A 23,797-nucleotide genomic window follows, 5' to 3' on the forward strand; every position below is an offset into this window, starting at 1 on the left:
CGGCCCTGCCCCCCGCGCCCGGCGCTCCCGGGGGCGGGATGGGCCTGGCATCCCCCCCCCGCGAGTTTCACCTTCTGAATCGCAGCGGGAGTGATCTCCCCCTTGCCTCGCTGCCTCGGGGCCGCGAACGCCACCGACATATTGCCGCCGTCACCCTCTCGGCAAGTCCCGAGCGCTCCGGGTGAACGGCAAACTGGGGGAAAAGACGCCGGCCTCTCGGGCTGAACCATCTCGGGAATGCGGGGAGGGGGGATGCTCCAGGGCCGCGCCAACGGCCGGCCGGCCTGGCCTAGAAAAGGAACTCTGGCCCGGCGATATCTTAATTCTGCACGGTTATACAGAAACCCAGCCCCGGCAGAAGCTTCTCCTTCTTGACTGTCCCGGGATCCCTCAACCTTTCCTTACCTGCACCCCCCCGTCCCTTTGCTCTAATGGTAGGGCCGCACCTCAGTCCTCCCTCCGCTTCAGCGATTCAGGAAATGGTCCCGCCGCCGCGGGAGAGGGAGAGGCCGGGGCTGCCCCTGTCACAGGAAATGCGAGCGGCCCGCGCCGGCCCGCCCTTTTCGCGCGGGTGCTCCTCGCCTCCCGCCCCGGCGCTCGGAGGCGTCCTTCGCGCTGCGCTTCCGAGCTTTCCTGTAGCCCGGGTGCAGTTTTCCCAACTTCCTCCTGGCTCCTCCTGGGAAGAAGTGGCCTCCCGGAGTTGTCCCGACAGCCCGGAGCGGAGAGGAGCAAGGTCAGCTCCGGAATTGGTGCAGATCCACGGAGCATCTGCCGGGAGGAGACAGAGGTGGGAGGACCAGGAGGACGCGGATTCGCAGGTTTCAGTGGCTCGGCTGCGCACCCCCGAGTCCACGGTCTCGCAGGCACGCCAAGTCGTGCCTAACGATTGCAAAGTAGCCCTGACCCGAAATCGGGACGCGGAGGCCGTGTCCGGTATTCAGGGGCAGTCGGCCAACTCGACTGGAGCGGCCAGAGAGGAGCTCGCCGCTCGGGGCAAACATTTGGCAGCAAAGTGGGTCGCTTTCGGCTGAGTTGGATATTTGGAATTCAGCTTTGAAATAGGGCATCCTGTCCCACTTAGTGGCTTGTGAATTAGGCCTGAGCTGCCAAGCTTCAAGACGGTGTAAAGAGGAAAGCCAAAGTTTTCAAATTATGGAAGGAAAACGGAAAAAGATGGATGTGTTACCGTGGGTTTTTTTTAATTAGTCTGTAAATTTAGATTTTCACATAACGCAGAGACAGTTTATATAAAATGTTACCAACATTAATGAGCCTTCAAAACCATTTGGAAAATGTTAAAGTATGTTATTTTAAAATTGTATGTTTCCAATAAATGCTTTTCACAAAAAGGTCAGAAGTTCCATTCACCCAGCAAATTTGGACACATTCTATGTTAGGCTTTATAATGGACTCCTAGGATACAACTATAAACAAGCTGGACATGGAACCTGCTCTCAAGGAGCTTATATTCTAATGAGACTCTTAACAGACCAGGAACGTGTGTGTGTGGGTGTGTGTGTGTGTGTGTAGTCCTAATGACAGGGACACAACATGAGTTGTGTGAAAAATCTTCTGGGTAATATTTAAACTGAGACTTAAGAGAATGAAAAGACTCAACCCATCCTAAGAATAAATAGAAAAAAGTTTATGTTCCTAATAGTCATTATTCTCAGGAATTTAATTGTTTTTTCACTATCCTAAGCCATGAAGAAAACACTCTGGTATAGTAGAACTTTAATCACCTCAAATTGGAGACATTTTGATGGAATTCAGAACGAAAACCAATTCTTGCCTCCCACTAACACTGTGTGACGAACATCTGGCATGCTTAGTCATGTTGTGATGTTTACACAGAAGTACTTTAGTACTTAGTGGTTAAGAACAATATTTCAGTAGGAAAAAAGTGAATCTTAAAAAGTCCTAAATGCTCCAGCTCCCTGAGAGAAGTCACTTAAACAACCCTACAGCTCCATCAAGCTTCGTTTCTAAAGCCCAGTCAGTTAGCCTGGACTAAGAAAGTAGAAAACTCATACAGAGGGAAAATTGGAGCCTGGAGAGACTTTCTTAAAATTTTGAAGCCTTAGTAATTTCAATAGTCCTGACCCAAGGAATACTTATGGAAACATGATAAATCCTATCTCACTTTACCGTTAGTTTTGAGAAGAACCCCAAAGTAGATTGAGTTGGTAGCAGAGTTGGGAGGAAAAGGGGAACAAAATTTAGTTAAGGAAGAAACCGAATGAATATGGGGAGTTGGTCTAAGTCTGGGAAATGACTTTGGGGACTTAAAAGCAATCTGCTCAGGCAACCATCTCCCCAGCCAGAAGAATCAGTCCCATAATTTAAAACTGTTGTTGGATTGAGACATCTGAAGAAGGAATCAGCATCACATAACCAAGAGGTAGAAGATCTTTGGGAGTAATCCTAGTAGAACAACATATACAGTGGCCCAGAATAAGTAAAATAATCTGCATGAATAGTTACACCAATGAATAAATTAAACCAAAATTAAAAGGTTAAAAAAGAAAATTGTCCATATTTGATTTTCAAATGTGTTTCAGTTTTTAAATTGTTTTATATGAATTTTTTGTGTTCCTTAAGTATGTTTTAAGGAATTGATAAAATGCAGCTGAAGTTTGTTCAGTATATTTAGTGAAACTATATAATCATATTAAAAAGCATTTTAATCTACAAAAAAGCCATGCATGTATAGATAACAGATAATATTGCTTTCATACAAGCATTTCTTTAATACTTACTGTTTTATAATTAACAGAATATCTGGACTGCCAAATTTGCTGATATTTTAGCCTTGTGCTGCCATAAATTCTTAGAATACATTGGGAAGGCACAGACCAAGCCTGTCTGCTCATAATTGGGCTCAGAGCAAAATCCCTCAGGTAATATCTTTCAAAATATTTCTGCTCACAGTCTCTGTGGCATTTGATGAGTCAATCTGAGTTGTGGCTTCCACAGATTTCAAGACTATAAAGACAGCAGCATACGCCTATATATTTATATAATCATTATTCTAGGCAAGAACAAATCACCTTTCCCAATTCTCCATAAAAGACTTTTATTTTTTATATTCCATAGGATTTCATTCAAAGTAGACTGTAACAAAGACTATCTGAGGCATTTTTATCTCTTCCCATAGTGTCAAATGTAGAATAAATTAAAGATGAACTGAATCAATTATATTTTGGGGTTTAGTGTTTTAGAAAAGTATTGCTTTTTGGGAAAAAAAATAAATCCTATGGAAAGCTCTTTCACTCATTGTGAAAAATGTACAAGTTTGGCGTTCTCAATTCTTCCACCTGTGGCATAATACTGGACAGGTCATTTCTTAATCTCACTAGACTTCCTGAAAAACAGCTGCTCTGTCTAAAAAGCTATTACATATAATAAGGTTTATTTATTTACTATTTATTATGCACCAGCCACCATGCTAATAATTATCTTACATTAGATTCATTAAGATTGTCTCAATTTTAACAGGTAAAATGTGGAAAGAACACATGGAGTATTGTGAGTTATTAAACAAGGATAAGATTTGTATGTGATAATATAAAAAGGTGGAAAATGTACATTTCAAGACTAGAAATGATTCAAAGTATGTGATAATGCAATTTACCCTTGGGAAATTTCTGGTCATAATTTAGATAGCAAATGTTCCTTTCTCCCATTTAGCATGTTTCTCTGCCCTTGTGCATACTCAGTGATACTATCCCAGCAATAATACTCGGTAATCTATCACAGAAATAACAAAGTACCACATGTTCTCATTCATAAGTGAACCCTGGACATTTACCATAATACTATAAGAAAGGAATTGGCAGTAGTGGGATACCCAGGGTGGGGGGGGGGAACATAACATCAAACCAGGCAAAGTGGAGACCAAAGGGAGACCCAAACTTTACCTGTATGATATTCACTTGTATTCCTAATCCTGAATTGTACCCCACATCTTTAAAATAAAAAAATATATACATAAGATAACTGTTTTTTAATTATTTCACAATTTATAGACAGGTTATGATATACTATCTGTTAACTAATTTCCCTATGAATGGGTGTGGTAGGCAGAAGAATTACATCACCATACAAATGACCACCTCCTAATCTCCAGAACCTGTGATTATGTTAGGTTACATGGCAAAGTGGAATTAAGAATTTAGATGGAATTAAGATGGTTAATCAACTGACTTTGAGATACTGAGATTAACCTGAATTATGCAGGTGGGCTCAATGACATCACAAGTGTCCTTAAATAGGAAACAGGCTGCAGAAAAATAATCAGAGAGATGGCATCTCGAGAGAGATTCAACTGGCCATTACTGGATTTACTGACACTCTGACTTTAGCTCAGTGAGACTTACTTCAGACATCAGACTTCCAAACTATAAGATTTTATATATATATATATATATATATATATATATATATATATATATGTATGTATGTATGTTGTGTTAAGCCACTAAATTTGTGGCCATTGGTTAGATAAGCAACAGATAACAGTGCTGTTCTCCATCATAACACCTGAATTAGACAATATGCTGTAAAATATTGATAAATTAGTAAATATGTGACAAACTGTGTCCTAATATATATCCAACTAACCTAGCAATCACATTTATTATATATTTTCTTTAAAAGAAAAATAATAATATAATATTGTAAGGATTACAAAAAAATAGAGATTAAAAAATCCGTGATAAAACCAACACAAAAGATAGAGGGAAATAAAATCACACTGTTGTAAGGTTCTTATATTTTCTATGCAATGGTAGAACGTTATTTGCAAATATATTATGATTAGGTTAAATATGCATATTGCAAACCTAAGAGAAGTAGTTCTCAAACTCTATTGTCTCAGAACCCTTTGCACTCTTAAAAAAATCAATGTGTGCTTCAAAACCCTTTAAATAGGTTATGGTTCTCAATACTTACCTAATTAAAAATTAACACTTGGGGCTTTTTAACACAAGCAGAGACTCCATTTACTGTCACAGCAATGAGATCCTCATGTATCATGTAGCCTCTGGAAAACCCCATTGTGTACTTATAAGAGAAAATGAATTTTAAAAGACAAAAAAATCTCTGGTATCATTACAAAAATAGTTTTAACCTCCCAGACCTCTAAAAGAGTACAAGGGACTCCAGGAACCCCAAAATGTCACTCCGTAGCATCATATTTAAAAAGCAAAACTAATATAGACATTAAGTCAACAAGGAAGATGAAACAATACTACAAAATATTCATATAAATCAAGAAAAGGCAGGCAAATAAGAAAAAAAGACAAATACAAAAAAATGGTAAGATAGAATTCAAGTCAAGCAGATTGATACACTAAATATAGATGGTCTGAATACCCCAATTAAAAGGCAGAAATTGGGAAAAATACCTTCGAAAGGTAAAGATAGGTCTTCACCTCAGAAAATCCAATCCTCCATAAAAGCAACAAAACTGGGGTGAACTTTTGTAATTAATTTTGCAGACATCCAAAATTAGCCAAAAGCTTGCTTGCTAAAGTGTATATGTAAAATAATGGTTGAATCTCAGCAAGCATAGTGAGATTTATGACTTTTCAACTTGCCCTATACCCATTTACCTCTCCCAGGTTCCGTGGTATATTTGAAAACCAACAGACTCACAACCATGGTATTGGTAAAAATCAGTACTCTACCAGTCACTGGAGTAGACAGAACAAGTTTAGAATTAACAATAACAAAAAGCTGCATCCCTTGGTTGGGCACAGTGGCTCTCGCTTGCAATTACAGCACTTTGGGAAGCAGAGGCAGGAAGATCGCTTGAGCTCCAGGGTTCGAGACCAGCCTGAACAACAGTGAGACCTCATCTCTACAAAAATTACAAAAATTAAGTGAGTGTGGTGGGACGTGCCTGTAGTTCCAGCAATTCGGGAGGCTGAGATGGAAGGATCATTTGAGCCAGGAGTTGAAGCTGTAATGAGTTGTGATCAGACCACTGCACATCAGCCCGGGCAACAAAGATCCTTTCTCAAAAAAAAGAGGGGGGTACTGTGTCCCAAGAGATTTGTCGCTATTTGATTTGTCAGGCAGGTTTCTGAAAAAGTTAGAATCATAGTACATGACTTTATGTATCCTGAGAGTATACAGTGGATATTGATTAACATTGCAGCTGCCTGAGACAGTGATCCCATTTGTGGTAAACAAGAGGCGGGTCCAAAAATTTAAAGGAAAATTGAGGGAATGAGATATACATGGGGCACTTGCTTTGAAAAGTTCTATCATACTCTTGGAGATCTAAAAGGCAACATGCATACGAGGGGAATTAAAAAAATCCGGAATTTATTTATAAAAAATTGTGTACTTATTCTTACTTAAACTTCATTTATCTTCAAAGTACTCTCTGGTTGATGCAATACACCTATCAAGATGCTTTTTCCACTGCTCAGAACAGTTTTCAAAGTTGTCAATTTTGATGCCTTTTAGTGCTGCTGCCATTTTTTGTAACCTCTTCCACACGGGCACGATGTTCCCCTTTGAGGACTTTTTTTCAAACAGGGAAACAAAACAGTCACTCAGGGCAAAACCAGGTGAATAGGGATGGTGGAGCATTGAGGTTATGCTGTTTTTGGTAAAACCAAAAATAAAAATATTGCTTAACACTCAACGCAGTGTGGACAGGTTCATTTTTATGGTGGAAGAACCAGTCAATTGCTTGCCACAACTCAGAACATTTCTTCCTCAGGTCGTGATGCAATCTCAAAACCACCATATAGAAACTTTGACCATTTGACCCAGAGGAACAAATTGCAAGAGTACTACAAGGGGCTTGCCCTCCAAAAGATAATTCTGGATTTTTGGGTCCTCTCTTGTATGCAGAGCTGTGCCCATGCCAGTAAGTTCCACAAAGGCCCTCATCTCTCATTTTTGTTTGAATCTTGAGTATCTGAGAAAAAAACACATTAAAACAAAAGCAGAGTTTTAACCTGAAGTAACAAAGAAAAGGAATTATTGGTTCAAGATTTTTTTTTTTTAAGTCTTGGCTTATATTAAGTGGACTACTTAGCTAATCTAGTAGAGACTTCAGTAGCTACATCTAAATATAACCTTTAGACAACTACCCCCAGGAAGTTCACAAAGAGCAACAAAAACAAACCATGGAGAGAGAAGAATTTGATTTCCAAAATTACCATATTATATCATTTAAAATGTGCATTTGTCAACAAAAATTGTCAGACATGGAAAGAAACAGGTAATTGTGGCCCATACACAGGGGTAAATGCAATCAATAGAAATTGTCCCTGAGGAAGCCCAGATATTGGACTTAACTGTATAAAGGCTTTAAATCACCTATTATAAATATATTCAAAGAACTAAACGAAACGTTTCAAGAATTAAAGTTTTCTTTCCTTCCTCCCTGGCTGCTTATGGACCTGTTAGGAAGAACACAATAACTCTCCAAACCAGGAAGTTAATGACCAATTGACTGTTTCAGAGGGGAAAAAAATGAGTATTAATATCCTTTACCCTGTGAAGGTAACAGGAACTAAGATAGAAACTTGAGAAAAAGTACCCAAATTGTACAAGATCATGCCAGATGTCATCTTTGTATTTGGATTAAGAACACATTTTAGAAGTGGCAAGACAACTGGCTTTTGCATGATTTCTAATTACTTGGATTACGCAAAGAAAAATGAACCCAAGCATACATTTGCAAGACATGGCCTGTATGAAGGGAAAAAAAAGTCAAGAAAGCAGCACAAGGAATGCAAGAGAAGAATGAAGAAAATCAAGGGATTGCAAAGACTAGTGCAGGTGCTGGCAAAAAAGTGAGGAAGAAAGTGAATAACAGCAGGAGTAAGAATTCTGCAATAGCTTTACCTGTGGTAGTTGTGCAGATTTTTCACAAGAAGATTAATAGACTGTGAAAAATCTAAAAAGAAGAAAAAAGAATTGAAGGAAAGTATGAAAACGTGTTCCCAAAAAGAATACTAGTAAAGGGAAATTATTTTTTAAAACCCCCAAAAAAGTTATTGAAAGGTAAAACTCTGAAATAAAAATTTTAAAAAAGAAAAAAAGGAAAAAATCAGTAAACTGCAGATATGCCAAATGAGATTACACAGTGTGAGAAGCAGAAAGAAAAAAGGATGAGGAAAAAGTGAACTTCATTTACCCAGGGTTGCAAGTATGGTTCATCATAACACTAACAGAACCAAGGAAAAGAACCATATGATCATTTGAATAGATACTGAAAAGGCATTTGATAAAATTCAACATCCTTTCATGATAAAAACTCTCAACAAATTGGATATAAAAGATTTACATAGGCTGGGCACAGTGGCTCACACCTGTAATCCCAGCAATTTGGGAGGGTGAGGTGGGAGGATTGCTTGAGTCCAGGAGTTTGACACTAGCCTAATCAACATAGAAAAATTTATCTCTACAAAAAAGAAAAAGAAAAAGAAAATAAGCCTACTCGTTTTCAACAAGGTATCAAAAATATCCGTGGGAAAATGACATTCTCATAAATAAGCAGTGCTGAGAAAACTGGGTAACCATATACAGAAGAATGGGACTAGAACCCTATCTCTCACCATATACCAAAATCTAATCAACATTGATTAGACTTAAATGTAAGACCTGAAACTATGAGACTACTAGAAGAAAACATTGGGGAAATGCTTTAGGACGTTGATCTGGGCAAAGAATTTTTGGGAATGACCTCTAAAGTTCAGGCAACAAAAGCAAAAATAGACAAATGTCATTACATCAAGTGAAAAAGCTTTTGCACAGCAAAGGAAATAATCAACAGAGTGAAGAGACAGCCTAAAAGAACGGGAGAAAATATTTGAAAACTATTTATCCAACAAGGTATTAATTATCAGAAAATATAAGAAACTCAACAGCAAACAAATAAAATTCGATTTAAAAATGAGTAAATTATCTGAATAGACATTTCTCAAAAGGATTCATGCAAATGGCCAATAGTTATATCAATAGCTCTAATCGTCAGGAAAATGTTAATCAAAACCGCAATGACATACTACCTCACCCTATTTAGAGTGGCTGTTATCAAAAATGTAAATGATAAGTGTGGTGAAGATGTGGAAGAAGAGAACTCATACATTTCTGACAGGAATATAAATTAGTACAGTCATTATGGAAAACAGTATGGAGGTTTCTCAAAAAACTAAAAATATAATTACCTTATAATTAAACAACCTTACTGCTGGATATATATCCACAAGAAAAAAGATCAATATATTGAGGAGATAGATGCATCCCTATGCTGATAGTGGCACTGTTCACAATAGCCAAGATATGGAATCAACTAATTGTCCATCGGTAGATGAATATGAAATGCTGAAAGAAATGTGGATGAAAGAAAATGTGGCATACATACACCATCAAATATTATATAGTCATAAAAAAGAATGAAATCCTATCATTTGCAGAAACATGAACAGAACTGGAGGACATTATGTTAAGAAAAACAAATAATCACGTTTTCATTCACATGTAAGGCATATCTTAAGAAAATGATGGGGAGAAGGGGCGAGGGGAAGCAAATGAAATTCAAAGCAAACAGAAGAAGAAATAACTAAGAGTAGAGAGTAGAAATAAATGAAATATAGGAAGACAATAGAGAAAAATCAACAATACCAAAGCTGATTTGGTTCTTCGAAAACATAAAAGTCACAAAGCTTTAGCTTGAATAACAAAAAGAACACTCAAATTACTAATATCAGAAATGAAAGAGGTGAAATTACTATTGATCTTGTAGAAATAAAACACATTATTAGAAATTACTACACACAGCTTTGTGCTAACAAATCGAATACCTAAATTAAGTGGAAAAAGTCATTTAAAAGATACAAATATCAAAACTCATTCAAGAAGGAAAAAAGTCAAATAGACAAATAGAGAGATTTAATTAGTAACTTTAAAACTTCCCATGAAGAAAAATCCAGATCTAGAAGGTTTCACTGGTAAATTCTACCAAACATTCATTCATTCGTTTATTCATTCATTCATCCAGTTTGAGTCAGAGTCACATTCTGTTGTCCAGGCTAGAGCACAGTAACACCATCATGGTTCACCGAAGCCTCAAACTCCTGGGTTCCTGCAATCCTCCTGTCTCAGCCTCCAGAATAACTGGGACTGCAGGCACACACCAAACATTTAAATAAAAATTAATACAAATTTTTCACAAGTTGTTCCAAAAAACAGAAAGGGGAGGAAACATTTCCTCATGTAGCCTATGAGGACAGTATTAACCTGATACCAAATCAGAAAAAGATATCGCAAAGTAGCAGGGCTCGGTGGCTCAGCCTGTAATCCCAGCACTTTGGGAGGCTGAGGTGAGTGGATTGCCTGAGCCCGCGGGCTCGAGACCCACCTGGGCAACTTGGCGAGACCTCATCTCTACAATAAATCAAAAAATTAGCCGGGCGTGGTAGCGCGTGCCTGTAGTTCAGGCTACTGGGAAGGCTGAGGCTGAAGGATCGCCGGAGCCCAGCAGGTCGAGGCTGCCGTGGCCGGGAGCGGCCACCGCTGCACTAAAGTCTGGGTGACAGAGTGAGACGCCAACTCAGAAACAAACAAACAAACAAACAAAAAGATATCGCAAAGTAAGAAAACTACAAGCTAATATTCCCTTTCGAATATATCTACAAAAACCCTCAGCAAATTACTAGCAAACTGAATCTTGCAACTCACCGTTTTCTGCCTCTTTAACAATCGTAGCTTCAGCTTTCTTTACATTCTCTATTGTATTTTTTCTAGTTCATTAATTTCTCTCTTTATGTTTATTATTTCATTCCTTCTACTTTTCTTGAGTATCATATGCTGCTTTTAAATTAAAGATCCTGAAATTGATGCTTAATTGATTTTTAGTTTTTCTTCTTTTCTAAAGTGTACAGGTAATGCTATTATTTTCCCTCAGTCACTGCTTTGACTGCATCACACAAGTTTTAATAAATTTTTGATATGATTCAGTTCCAAATATTTTCTAATTTCCATTATGAATTCTTCTTTTTCCATGGTTATTTCAAAATACATTTTTAAATTTCCAGATACATGGTGATTTCTACTTATGTGCTATTACTGATTTCTAGTTTACTTCCACTAGGAGCAGAGAACATATTCTGTATGCATTTAATCCTTTGAAATTTGTAAAACTTGCCTCATGACCTATCATATATCCAATTTTATAAATATTCCATGTTTGCTCAAAATGTATGTGTAATCTACAGTTGTTTGAATTGTTTGGTATAGTGACACATATATATACATATACAAATATACACACACAAGTGTATATGTATAATACGAGACAGAAAGTGAGAGAGCATGTCAAGTTTATTACTTGTGTTGTTTGAATACTCTGTATTGTTTTAAAATTTTTGTCTGCTGATTTTCTTAACTACCAAGAAAATTTTTAAAACTCCCTACTATATGCTAAGCGTGGTGGCTCAGTCTATAATTTCAGCACTTTGGGAGGCTGGGGCAGGAGGATTGCCTGAGCACAGAGATTCAAGACCAGCCTGGGCAACTTGGTGAAGCCTTGTCTCTACAATAAATCACAAAAACTAGCCAGGCGTGGTGGCGTGCGTCTGTAGTTACAGCTACTTGGAAGGCTGAGGCGGAAGGATCACACTGTGGTGGCCATGAGCGTGCCACCGTACACCAAACTGGGTAACAAGAGTGAGACTCCAACTCAAAAAAAAAAAAAATTCCTACTATAATGATTGGAATTAGATACAAATTTAGAAATGTTAAGTATTTCCAGTAAATTAAAGTTTTCATCATTACAAAATAATCGCTCAGTCTTGCCATTCAGCTTGATCTAAAGTTTACTTCGTTATATTAACTTTCTTTGTTTAGTGTTATTTTTTATTCTTTTGCTTTTTAATTTTCTTTACTCTTTAATGTATATGTCTTATAAGCAACATATAGGTGCATTTATTTTTATCCAATCTGAAAAGATTTATCTTATAATTAAAATATTTATTACATTATAGAGAATATGAATACCAATATAGTAACCATTAAATCCACTATAATACTGTTTGCTTTCTATTATTCTTGTCTGCTATTGTTCCTTTTTTCTTTCATCTTGTGTGTTTTATTCATTGATTTTTAAAATTATTTTCTTATTTTTGCTTACACATTCATATATAATTCTCTCTGTGGTTTTCCCAGCAATTACAACAAGCCTTCTGGATCACTTAAAGCTTAATATAAATTACAAGTTTTACTACTTTCTACAACAATGAAAAGAAGTTAGGACACTTTAACTCTATTATTAATTATTCATTTTGTTAATATTTATTTGAATTTATGCATATATTTACCCTTAATGCTCTTCATTTCTTCCTGTATCTCCAAACTTCCATCTTTGATCACTTTTTTTCTGTCTAAGAAATATTCTTTAGTATTTCCTTTATTGATTGTCTGTTGGTGTCTAATGTTTTCTGTTTTTGTTTGTGCAAAAAATACCTTAATTTTTGCCTTCAATTTTGAAGGACATTTTTCACTAGACATAAGTTATCATGTTACCATTTATTTCCTCTAAGCATATTGAAGATAGAATCCCATTATTTCAGTCTAGAAATCATCTGACAGTCCTATTGTCACTATTTTTTGGTAATATATCTATTGTTTTTCTTTGGATAGCTTTAAGATTTTTCTCATTTTCTTTGGCTTACAGTAAGTTTATTGTGTGTTTTCCAAGTGTGGCTTTTATTCTGCATGGTATTAATAGTTTTTTTCCTGAATCTGCTGATTATTTTGTCAGTTTTGAAAAATTCTAAACCAAATACCTTTTTTTAAAAATCCTATTTTTCTATCTCTATCCTTCTGGTACCCCAACTATACATACATTCAATTTTTCAATATATCCAATATGTTTTTTGTTGTTGATTGTTTTCCCCTAGTGTTCTCTATCCCTTATGCCTGGTTTAGATTTTTTTCCTTCTATCTTCTAGTTCTCCATTTCTCTCTTCAACTAGTTCTGAGCTATTTTTAAATCTACTCATTAGTGCTTTTTTAAAAAATGAGTTGAGGTCTCACTCTGTCACCCAGGATGGAGTGCAGTGGCATGATCACGGCTCACTGCAGCCTCAAACTCCCGGACTGAAGGGATTCACACTTCCCAGCCTCTCGAGTACCTAGGACTACAGTAGTGTACATCTAAGCTCAGCTAATTTGTTTTTATTTTTTGGAGAGACAAGGTCCTGCTATGTTACCTAGGTTGGTCTCAAACTTCTGGGCTCAAGCAATCCTCCCACCTCAGCCCCCCAAAGTGCTGGGATTATAAGGGTGAGCCACTGAGCCTGGCCTCATTGAGCTCTTAATTTCAGTTAATATAGTTTTTCATTTCTACCATTTCCAATGGACTCTTTACCAATACTTCTAATATCTGCTGAAAATCTCACTCTTGTCTTTAATCCCTTGAATATAATAATCTGATTTGTTTTAAAAATCTGTATTTGATAACTCTATTACCTGGATCTTATATTAGTCTCTTTTTATTTTCTATTGCTCTTCTTTATCTTTTGTGTGCATGGTTATTTTTCATTGAGTGCAAGATATTGCATATGAAAAACTGCAACAATCCAGCACTTTGGGAGGCCAGGGTGAGAGGATTGCCTGAACCCACAGGTTCAAGACCAGCACAGGCAACTTGGCGAGACCTCATTTCTACAATAAATCAAAAAGTTAGCCAGGTGTAGTGGCACGTGCCTGTAATTCCAGTTACTTGGAAGGCAGAAGGATCACTTGAGCCCAGCAAGTTGAAGCTGCGGTGGCCATGATATGCCAATATAAATCAGCCTGGGTGACAGAATGAGACTCCAACTCAAAACAAAAAACAAAAAACTGCAGCAATTATTTGAGACTCTACATGGTATTATCTTCCTCTACAAAGGATTTACTTTTGCTTTCGGCAGTTATCCAGGGGCACTAGCAATGCTTTAGCTCAGTGCTTTAAAACTTTTGGGCTTGGGCAACTCCCTCGGGTCTCCTCCTGCTGTGGGAGCTTTTCTGTTCTCTCAATAAATCCTGCTTTCTAAATAATAATAATATAATAATAATAAAACTTATGGGCTCAAGGACATTTTGCCATCTTAAAAATGATTAATACCCAAGAGCTTTTTTACATGTGGCTGTATCTATCAATATTATCATATTAGAAAATCTATCAATATTATCTTATTAGAAATTAAGAGTAGGATATTTTGCTTATTAACTAATTAAAACACATAATAAATTGACACATTCAACATATTTCTATTTTTTAAAACCCCTATATTTTTTTTTAAAGTGAAAAGAGTGATACTGAAAAACTCTTCAATGTCTGCTTAATAGATTACAGCTGTATTCTCATATCTGCTTCTACATTCAAATTGTTGTAATATGTTATTTTGGTTGAAAAATAAGGGGAAAAAATTTAGACTCACAAAGATATACGTTAGGAAAGAGAGGAATATTATTTAAATAGACTTTTTATATCCCTTCAGATAATTATTCCAAGATTTCAAATCACTGGATATTCTATGACACTGGACTAACACTCAAAAAGGGGTGTTTTCTTGGAGGTGAAATGTATAATCTAAACTCATATGAATGAACTTTTTAGTCTCTGTTGCATTGAGATCTATTGGTCTATCTATTGAATGTGTCTGTTATTTATGATGCATAATTGTGTATCATGCTTTGGCTATTGGAAGATACTGGCTCATAGAGTTATGTGTATCTTCCAAATGTACTATATCAGAAATCACATTTGTAAATATCACCATCAATCTCATCCATAAAGTATTTCATTATTCAGAAGTTACCAAGTTCATGATGATGAATAAAAGTCATCAAAAATTATATTTTCTGCTTAAAATATTGATTTTTATCTCTGGAAACAGATAAAATCTATTACCTGTTGTTGTTCTGTAGTGATAAGACTCACTTTGCTCATTTTCAAATGTCTGCATAAATATCTGCTTCTGAATAACCATAGTTTGTCCATCATTCTTTAAAGTACAGTGTTCTTGAGAAAGGGGGCTGGTTCAGCTAGCAACTCAAAGATTTACACAAATATATGTATTTAAATGCTAACCATCTTTGAAGGCAGCAAAAGTGCATTATGTGTACTTCTCACTTTGTCATTCTGAAATAAAAAAGATGAGTACTCAAGAATCAAAACATAATATAATTAATACTTTACTGCTTATTTAATGACACTCTAAAATGAAATTGACTTTTTCTTTTCATAATTGCTTACTGGTAAAGAATACAACGTGTACTACAGGTTGATTATCCCTAATCCAAAAAATCCAAAATTCTAAATGTTCCAAAATATGAAACATTTTGAGCACTGATGTGATGTCACAAGTGGAAAATTCTACACCTGACCTCATGTGGTCACAATCAAAACACAGGTGAACAGCACACAGTTTACTCAGTGTCCTTGAGAGAAAAAAGGTCTTTCCAGCCCCCTTTGGTTATTATATATCTTTTTCATGTGTGCCTGGATTCCCCACCAAGCATGCCCACAAATAATAATAAAATTGCACATGTACAGTCCAGACACACCAATGGCAGGTTACCACAATGCCCCATATGGTGCCAAGACTCATGTGCATTATCCACTGGTGTGTTTTGTTTGCTTATTCTCTGTTCTGTGGTATAAAAAATATTGTCAAAAATGTCAAAAAGGCCTGCAGATACCCCTATGCGGAACAGTGATAAGAAAAAGAGGATGTATTCATTTTACCTATAGCACAAAAAGGTGAGCTGTTGGAGAAATTGGACAGCAGTGCAAGCGTGAAACGCCTTACAGAAGAGATGGTGTTGAAATGACCACCACATATGACCTGCAGAAACAGAAGAATAAACTTTCAAAGTTCTATGCTTAAAGTGATCAACTGAAGTTTAAAAACAAGCACTACCTAAAAAAGAAAAAAACTGAAGATCTCAACTGTGTATTGAACGATTGGCTGTCAGTGGGCAATAAACATGCCACTTAATGGTATGGTGATCATGAAACAAGCAAAGCTCTATCACAACGGACTGAAAGTTGAAGGGCACTGTGAATACTCAACAGTCTGGCTCAAGAAATTTAAGAAACAACATGGCATTACATTTTTTTATTTTTTTGAGTCAGAGTCTCACTCTGTTGCCCAAGCTGGAGTGCAGTGGCACACTCATGGCCACCTCAGCATCAATCTGCTGGGCTCAGGCGATCCTTCCAACTCAGGCTTCCAAGTAGCTAGAACTACAGGTGCTCGCTACCGCACCCCGCTAATTTTTTTGATATATTGTAGAGACAAGGTCTCGCCAAGTTGCCCAGGCTGGTTTCGAACCCCTAGGCTCAGGCAATCCTCTCGCCTCAGCCTCCCAAAGTGCTGGAATTACAGGCTTGAACCACTGTGCCAGGTCGGCATTACATTTTTCAAGATCTGTGGTGATAAAGCATCTGCTGATACTGTACAAAGTGTTAGAAAAAATCATCAACAGTTTTGCCAAGGTCATTGCTGATGAGAATCTCCATATCAGAACAAGTCTATAATACTGGTGAAACGTCACTGTTTTGGCATTATTGCCCAAGAAAGACATTGACTACAACTGATGAGAAAGCCCTTACTGGAATTAAGGATGCCAAGGACAAAATAATTGTGCTGGGATGTGCTAAAGTAGCAGGCACATACAAGTGTAAACTTGCTGTGGTAGGCAAAAGCTTGCATTCTTGCTGTTATAAGGAATGAACCCTTACCAGCCCATTGCCATGCTAACAAAAGGCATGGATCACCAGGAGCATCTTTACTAATTGGTTTATAGACATTTTGTACCAGCAACTCGTGGTCATTGCAGGGACGCTTGGCAGAATGATAACTGTAAGATTTTGTCATTCCTTGACAACTATTCTGCACTTTTCTCCAAATGTGACTTCATTAATTCAGTCATGTAACCAGGTTATCCTTAGATCAATATAGTGTAAATATAAAACCACTTTCTTGAACAGGATGATAGCAGGAATGTACAGAGACATGAGTGTGGAAGGTTTTCAAAAGTTTATTTTGAAGAATGCCATATATGCTGTTGCCAGGTTAGAAACACAGTGACTAAAGACACAGTTTTGCATGCCTAGCACCACCTCTGACTTGTGACTATGTTTCAGTGATGATGGTGAACAACATGATGACTTGGAAGGATTCTGTAGGTCAAGTTAGAAAAAAAATGGTGAACTCTTAACATACGTAAAAATGTACTTTCAAATTCTGTCAGCTGGAAAAGTAGATATCAAAGTTGAACATTGGTAATGAGACTCCAGTTGTTCACTCATTGGTGATGAAATAGCCAAAACGATTCTGAATCAAAGTGTTCATGGTAATAGTGGTGATGAAGATGATGTTGTTAACACTGCAGAAAAAATACCTGTAGATGACATGGTGAAAATATGTGATGGACTTATTGAAGGACTAAAGCAACAAGTGTTCATAAAAAACAAGAACCATGTCAGTTTATAAAATTAAGGAGTGACTTTTAAGACAAAATGGTTGTTAATGCAGCAGAGGACTCTGGAGGAAACATTTTTTAAAAGCCATCCAGCAGAATGTCTCTTCATCCCTATAGGACCCATTTCCTGGTTCCTGAACTTCTCCTGGTGTTTCTTCTCACCTACAAAAAATAAAATACAGTGTACAGTAACCTTTTAATCAAATCACAGTATCATAAGTGGAAAATAAAAGCCTGCCGGTGTTTGTTGCTGTTATTTAACAGTGGATACAGGTATTTTGGTGATGCTACTGAGCGATAGTTACCCCGAACACATTGTTTTTTCACTGGATTCGTTGTATGCCTTTTTTTATTGTTAAGTACTTATATGTGAATAAATGTAAGACAGTGATAGAATATACATTCAGAGTCAGGAAAAATGGTGATGCCAGATAACAGATTGTCCACATGGATGACTGAGATAGTGACACCTTTACTTTCTGATGGTTCAATGTACACAAATTTTGCTCTATGCACAAAATTATTAAAAATGTATGAAATTATCTTCAGGCTACATGTGTAAGGTGTAATGAAGCGTAAATAAATCTTGTGTTTAAACTTGGGTTCTATTCTCAATGTATCTCATTATGTACATGGAATTATTCCAAAATCTGGAAAAAAAAATCCAAAATTAAAAACACTTCTGTTCCCAAGCACTTTGGATAAGGGCTACTCAACCTGGTAAGTCTAGTGCTACTGTCTTGATTCATTCTAAGGCTTCAGTGGTTGTACTCACCATTGCTTTTGCACTGTCAGTGCAAATAGCCACAAAGTGAAAAAGGCAAATACTGTCTTAGTATTATTACTACAGTTTTGTCATTATGGATCCCTTGAAAGGTTTTTGAGTATCTCCAAAATCTGTGGAACAGAGTTTGAGAACTACTGCTATATTCCACTCATTGACTGGTGTGAATCCCTGTGAGAACAGGTTTATTCTGATGGGGTAAGGAGTGTTAAAACTTATTTAAAAGTAGTTGTGCATTCCAATAACAAAAACTATTTGAAAAAAGATGTCTTGATTAATAATTTTATGGCCTACAGGAAACCTTGGCTTATTTTTACAGTAGATTTCAATGTTATCCCATGCTGCTTCTTCCTTCACCAATATACAAGTCATTTTTCTTCACTGTCAACCAGACAGGCAGATGAGAGAGACAGGCATGGTTTCGTTGCTAATAGTTCTTGATTCTTGAATGTGAAAACAGGTAGCACAGTCATCTAAACTTGAACCTCTCTGAATTGTACCAAGTAAAACAGCTAAAAGAAGTAAAACAATGGGGCAATGCTTGTGGAATGTACAGTGCACGTTGGCAGCACAGGCCTCATCAAGATTTGCATAATTGCTTCTCCTGTTCAATCATTTATTCTGAAGGTGGTGGAGTTTTATCTTGTGTTTTTGTGCTCTTGAATTTTGACTTATTGAACTTCTCGGTCTCAGCCATATTGTGTTTGCCAGACATGGTCACAAAAGAAGGGGAGCAAGGTGTATGAGTGAGCAAAGTCTATGCAGTGGCTGAGTGTAAAATTGGTCCTTTTTTTGTTCAACTTTACTTCTAGGTTGTGGCCCTTTGGGCCTTAAAAGCCTAGGTATTTACCACAAGCCTTATACCTTGACAGGCTTTGAACTCCAATTGTTGTTTATCAAAAGTCCACTTTACTTCTTACCTAGGTATTGGGAATAGGCAAATAACTCAAGTGGAAGATGCTGGACCTACATTCTGGCTTTTCCTTTTCTTCTGGATCCTAGCACCATGAATCCTCACTTCTTATTAACTCTTTAGCATCAGCATATAGATTTAAAAAAATATTATGTTCAGTATTTCTAGTTGTTCTCAATAAGAGGTTTGGTCCAAACCATCAAGACTACCATTGCTGGCAGCCTCTAGGCATTAAATTGTTTCTTGTTATATTTTTTGTTAGGTTATTTTATGCTTTTTGTAAAAATAGAATAAAATAAAAGAATATGGACATACAATTTAAAATAGAATAAAATAAAAGAATATGGACATACAGTAATGTCTATGTCCTTAACATATCTTCCCATTCTCTTTAAATTCCTAGCCTTCTGCAAAGAACTTGGTGTATGTCCTTACTATTTTCTTTATACATTTAGACATATATTTTTACAAATATTACATTTTTTAAAAATTACGAATGAGCTTATGCTATATTTTTACGTAATTTCTTTCTTATTGAGCAATTTTTACTTTTTAGTAAACTCAATGATAAATAACAGTAGTTAACCTTTTTCAAGTACTAACTGTGTCAGGCACAGTCCTAGGTATATTAATGCATTATTTCATTTGATCTTCACAGCAATCTTGTGAAGATAAGTATTATGTCATTTTACAGATCAGAAAACTGAATTTTAGTAAGGTAAACTACACCTCCTCAAAGCCACACAGCTGTTAATTTATAGGGTCAGTGGAAAGCCTGAATGAATTAACTAATCTTTGTGAACATTTTAATACTATCATATTTCTGAAATGTATACTAAAATATATCATAACACTCATAAAATGCCTTTCAATCAGTGGTATATATATGCCTTATACTATTGTACATTTCCTAGTTTTGATATTGTACTATAATTATATCAGATGTAACAAACTGGAGAAGCAAAGTAAAGGTTATAGGAGCCAACCTATACTGTCTTCTTAACTTCCTCTGAGTCTATAATCATTTTAAAAATAAAAAGTCACAAAAACTTACATACTGTATGACTCCTTTATATACAATTTTTGAAATGACAACACTATAGAGATGGAGAAAGATTAGTGGTTGCCAGAGGTGGTGGAAGGGAAGAGAGATGGGTATGTCTTCTAAGAAGACAGCACAAGGGATCTTTGTGGTCATGAAACAACTCTGTATCTTGACTATGGCAGTGGTTATACCAACCTGCACATGATAAATTATGTATACACACACACACACACACACACACACACACACAGGTATGCATGTAAAACAGATGAAATCTGAAAAAACTGGGGAGTTTTGTTAATTTCCTGGATTTGTTATTGTACTATAGGTAGGCAAAATATTAACACTGGAGGAAACCGGATGAAAAGTACAAGAGACCTCTCTATAGTATGTTTGATACTTCCTGTGAATCTACAGTTATTTCAAAAGAAAAAGAAAACAGTATTATTTAGCAATTACATTAAAATATCTCAAAAAAACAACTTCTGGCAAATGTTGATTTATCATAATATTGTAAATTACCCAGTAGACCTGAATTGTCTGGGTTAGAAATCGTTGGGATTTTTTTTAACAGTAGAACCAAACTTTTCAAGAGTTTGTAATATTGAAGAAAAGGGATTGGTGAAGGTCAATAAATACAAATTGCTTTCAAGAGTCAACTAAAATTCTGAATTGAGTCGTTGGAAATGAGGGAATCAAGTTTTCCTCTTTTGAGGATAATTAATCTTTTTTCTTTTTTGGTTAAGGTTGATTTCACCAACTTTAAGGTTCTTCCCACTGGAAAACAATATATTAAACAATATATGGAGAGAAATAACAGCTAAAATTACCAGGTTATTACTACCCATCAGGCACCATTTTAAGTTATTATGCCTTTAAACACATTTTAATTTCAGAATACTTTGCTGCAAGTTTTCTAATATTCCCATTTTATTGTTGAGGATAGATTCAGTTGTTTCACAAGTAGTAATGTAACAGGTTAGAGTTTCAGCTGTACCTAAATTTCCAGACATCTTTTAAGTCGCATACCTTGAACTTTAATAACATTTCTTCAATTCCAAGAGTATTGTCTTAATTCTAGTCATTAGCGTTAGTCTGATGGCCATTTGCTCTACTTATTGGATCATTTGCTCATCTGCTCTATTTTACTCACAAGGAAGAAAATGGAAGAAGCGACACTTTTGGAAAGCGTGATTTCTTTCCTTGAGTTCAAATAACAGGAGTTAACTTGAGAGAGAAAAACTAGGAAATATACAATTTGAAACAAAAAGGAAGGAATGGATATTTAACTTATCACAGTTTCTCTAACATATATGCTGATAACAAAAATATCTGATCTTTGAAGACTTCACCTTAAAGCCCTAATCTTATATTGTTTTTATAACCCAAGCGACATGGCCTGGGGAAACTCCACAGTGGGGAAATTGGCAGTGAAGATAGGGGGAATGGTTAACTCGCAGGCTACACTGGGGTAACACAAGCAAGAGGGAAAGAAGATCTCCGGTAAACACCCAAGAGCGAGGGTTCTAGGACTTCCGCGAAGGACCCAAAGGCTGTCGCGCGAGGACTTCTGGGAGGCAACTCGAGGCACGTGTGCTAGTACTTCCGGGCACACGGAGGAGCAGTTGCTCCCCACACTCCTCTGCTGCAGTAGCCTTGGGAGCTTGGAGTCCGTACGGTCCTATGTGATGGCGTCTCGGTACGACAGGGCCATCACTGTTTTCTCCCCAGATGGACACCTCTTTCAGGTGGAATACGCCCAGGAAGCAGTGAAGAAAGGATCCACTGCGGTGAGTGAGCAACTTCCGACTGCCGCCCCCTGTTACCTCTTTACCTCTAGGGCCTCCCTGACCTCACCACCCCAGCCCACAGCTCTGGCCTACGGGTCAAAAGGAGATCGCCACACTTGTGAAAATTGCTCTGTGCCTTTTATTGAGGGAGGTGCTGCCTCTGAGATTTGGGCTGGAAGTGGTGGGGTAGAAGTTGGTAGGTTTCCTCTGTTTCTGTTGTGCAACTGCCATTATTTAAGGGTAGCTACAGATACAAAACTAGGAAGTGTGTGTGTGTGTGTGTGTGTGTGTGTGTGTGTGTGTGTGTGCGTGTGTGTTTATGTGTACATGTGCATGGGCATGCAGTACACTTGACTCTAGAAGAGATATTAACTCTGTGTCTGACATAAGGAAACTTTTCTAGTCTGTGACAGCCTGCCCGAATTCTCATGGCCCAGCTCCTCAAGAGTTAACAGAGCCCATTAACTTTTTAATTTTTATAGATCACTAAGATTATTGAATGTATTTAAAATTTGGCAGGAATATTACCGCCACCCTGAGTCTTTGAAAAGTTAAAAGTTAACAAGTTAATTGGAAAGTTAAAAGTTAACTTTCTAGTGTTAGTTTTTTGCCACTTTATATTTGATAGATTTATAACGTTTATAGAATTATATCCTTCAATAGCAAAGTTGGTATGAAAAGTGGGAGAAAATATAGACACTGGTAGACTTAGAAATGCAGAGTTAAAAGTTGATTAAAAAGTTAACAGTTCCAGCCGGGCTCGGTGGCTCAGCCTGTAATCCAGCGCCTTTGGGAGGCTGAGGTGAGTGGATTGCCTGAGCCCGCGGGTTCGAGACCCGCCTGGGCAGGCGAGACCTCATCTCTACAATAAAATTAAAAAATTAGCCGGGCGTGGTAGCGTGCGCCTGTAATTCCGGCTACTTGGAAGGCTGAGGTGGAAGGATCGCCGGAGGCCAGCAGGTCGAGGCTGCGGTGGCCGGGAGCGGCCACTGCACTCCAGTCTGGGCGACAGAGTGAGACTCCAACTCAAAAAAAAAAAAAAGGTTAACAGTTCCAGCAGACAGCAGACTCTCACTGATGTCCTGTCCATCGTGCCCTTCCCTATGTAGCTTCCTTTTAATAAATCTACCTTTCTTAATTAAAAAAAAAGTTAACAGTTCCTTCATGTTGGGAACTGTTGTTTAATAACAATTGTAATAAAAATGAGCTATGCCTGCCACTGCAATATGGTCTAAATCAATGTAAAAGTAGACCAGGCACTGTAGCTCTTGCCTGTAATACCAGCACTTTGGGAGGCAAAGCGGAAGGATTGCTTGAGCCCAGGAGTTCAAGACCAGCCTGGGCAACATAGAGATACCTTGTTTCTACAAAAAATCAAATGGGTGTGGTAGTGCACGCCTGTAGTCCCAGCTACTTGGGAGGCTAAGGTAAGAGGATCACCTTAATCTAGGAGTTGGAAGCTGTGGTAAGTGGTGATCGTGCCACTACACTTCAGTCTGAGCAACACAGTGAGACTAGGACTCAAATAAATATATATATCTCCATCCTTATTGATGAGGAAATTATTTAAAAACATTAATTCAAATATACCCACTAAAAATAATATTCCCAATATTTAGCAGCCTTTTTGAGGCTCAAAAGCTCAAGAATTTCCATTTATTTTTCCCATTAAAAAAAAAAAACTGTTGGAAGTTCCTTGAGAGATTATACCCTACTTTAGACTTGTACATCCACATTACTGAAAAACTTTCAAATACTGA

The 23,797-nt window shown here is 37.2% G+C and overlaps 2 protein-coding genes across 4 annotated transcripts in view; one reads left to right on the forward strand and one right to left on the reverse strand.

Moving 5' to 3' along the window:
• Positions 1–480, reverse strand: part of SS18 (SS18, nBAF chromatin remodeling complex subunit) — a 75,582-nt gene extending 75,102 nt beyond the window's left edge. Inside the window, exon 1 of the mRNA XM_021716587.1 lies at positions 72–480. Coding sequence (XP_021572262.1) covers positions 72–230 — 159 coding nt within the window. The 5' untranslated portion in view covers positions 231–480. The remainder of the gene's footprint in view (positions 1–71) is intronic.
• A 21,400-nt stretch (positions 481–21,880) lies between these two features.
• The window catches only part of PSMA8 (proteasome subunit alpha 8), an 80,888-nt gene continuing 78,971 nt past the window's right edge, over positions 21,881–23,797 (forward strand). For 2 of the 3 annotated variants that reach the window (XM_008066112.1, XM_008066113.1), the window contains exon 1: positions 21,881–22,037. In XM_008066112.1, coding sequence (XP_008064303.1) covers positions 21,936–22,037 — 102 coding nt within the window. In that variant the 5' untranslated portion in view covers positions 21,881–21,935. The remainder of the gene's footprint in view (positions 22,038–23,797) is intronic. The other variant, XM_008066111.1, reaches the window with a different exon arrangement.

The sequence above is a fragment of the Carlito syrichta genome, unplaced genomic scaffold (assembly GCF_000164805.1).
Source record: "Carlito syrichta isolate Samal-C Ts95f unplaced genomic scaffold, Tarsius_syrichta-2.0.1 Scaffold308846, whole genome shotgun sequence".
NCBI classification, from domain to species: domain Eukaryota; kingdom Metazoa; phylum Chordata; class Mammalia; order Primates; family Tarsiidae; genus Carlito; species Carlito syrichta.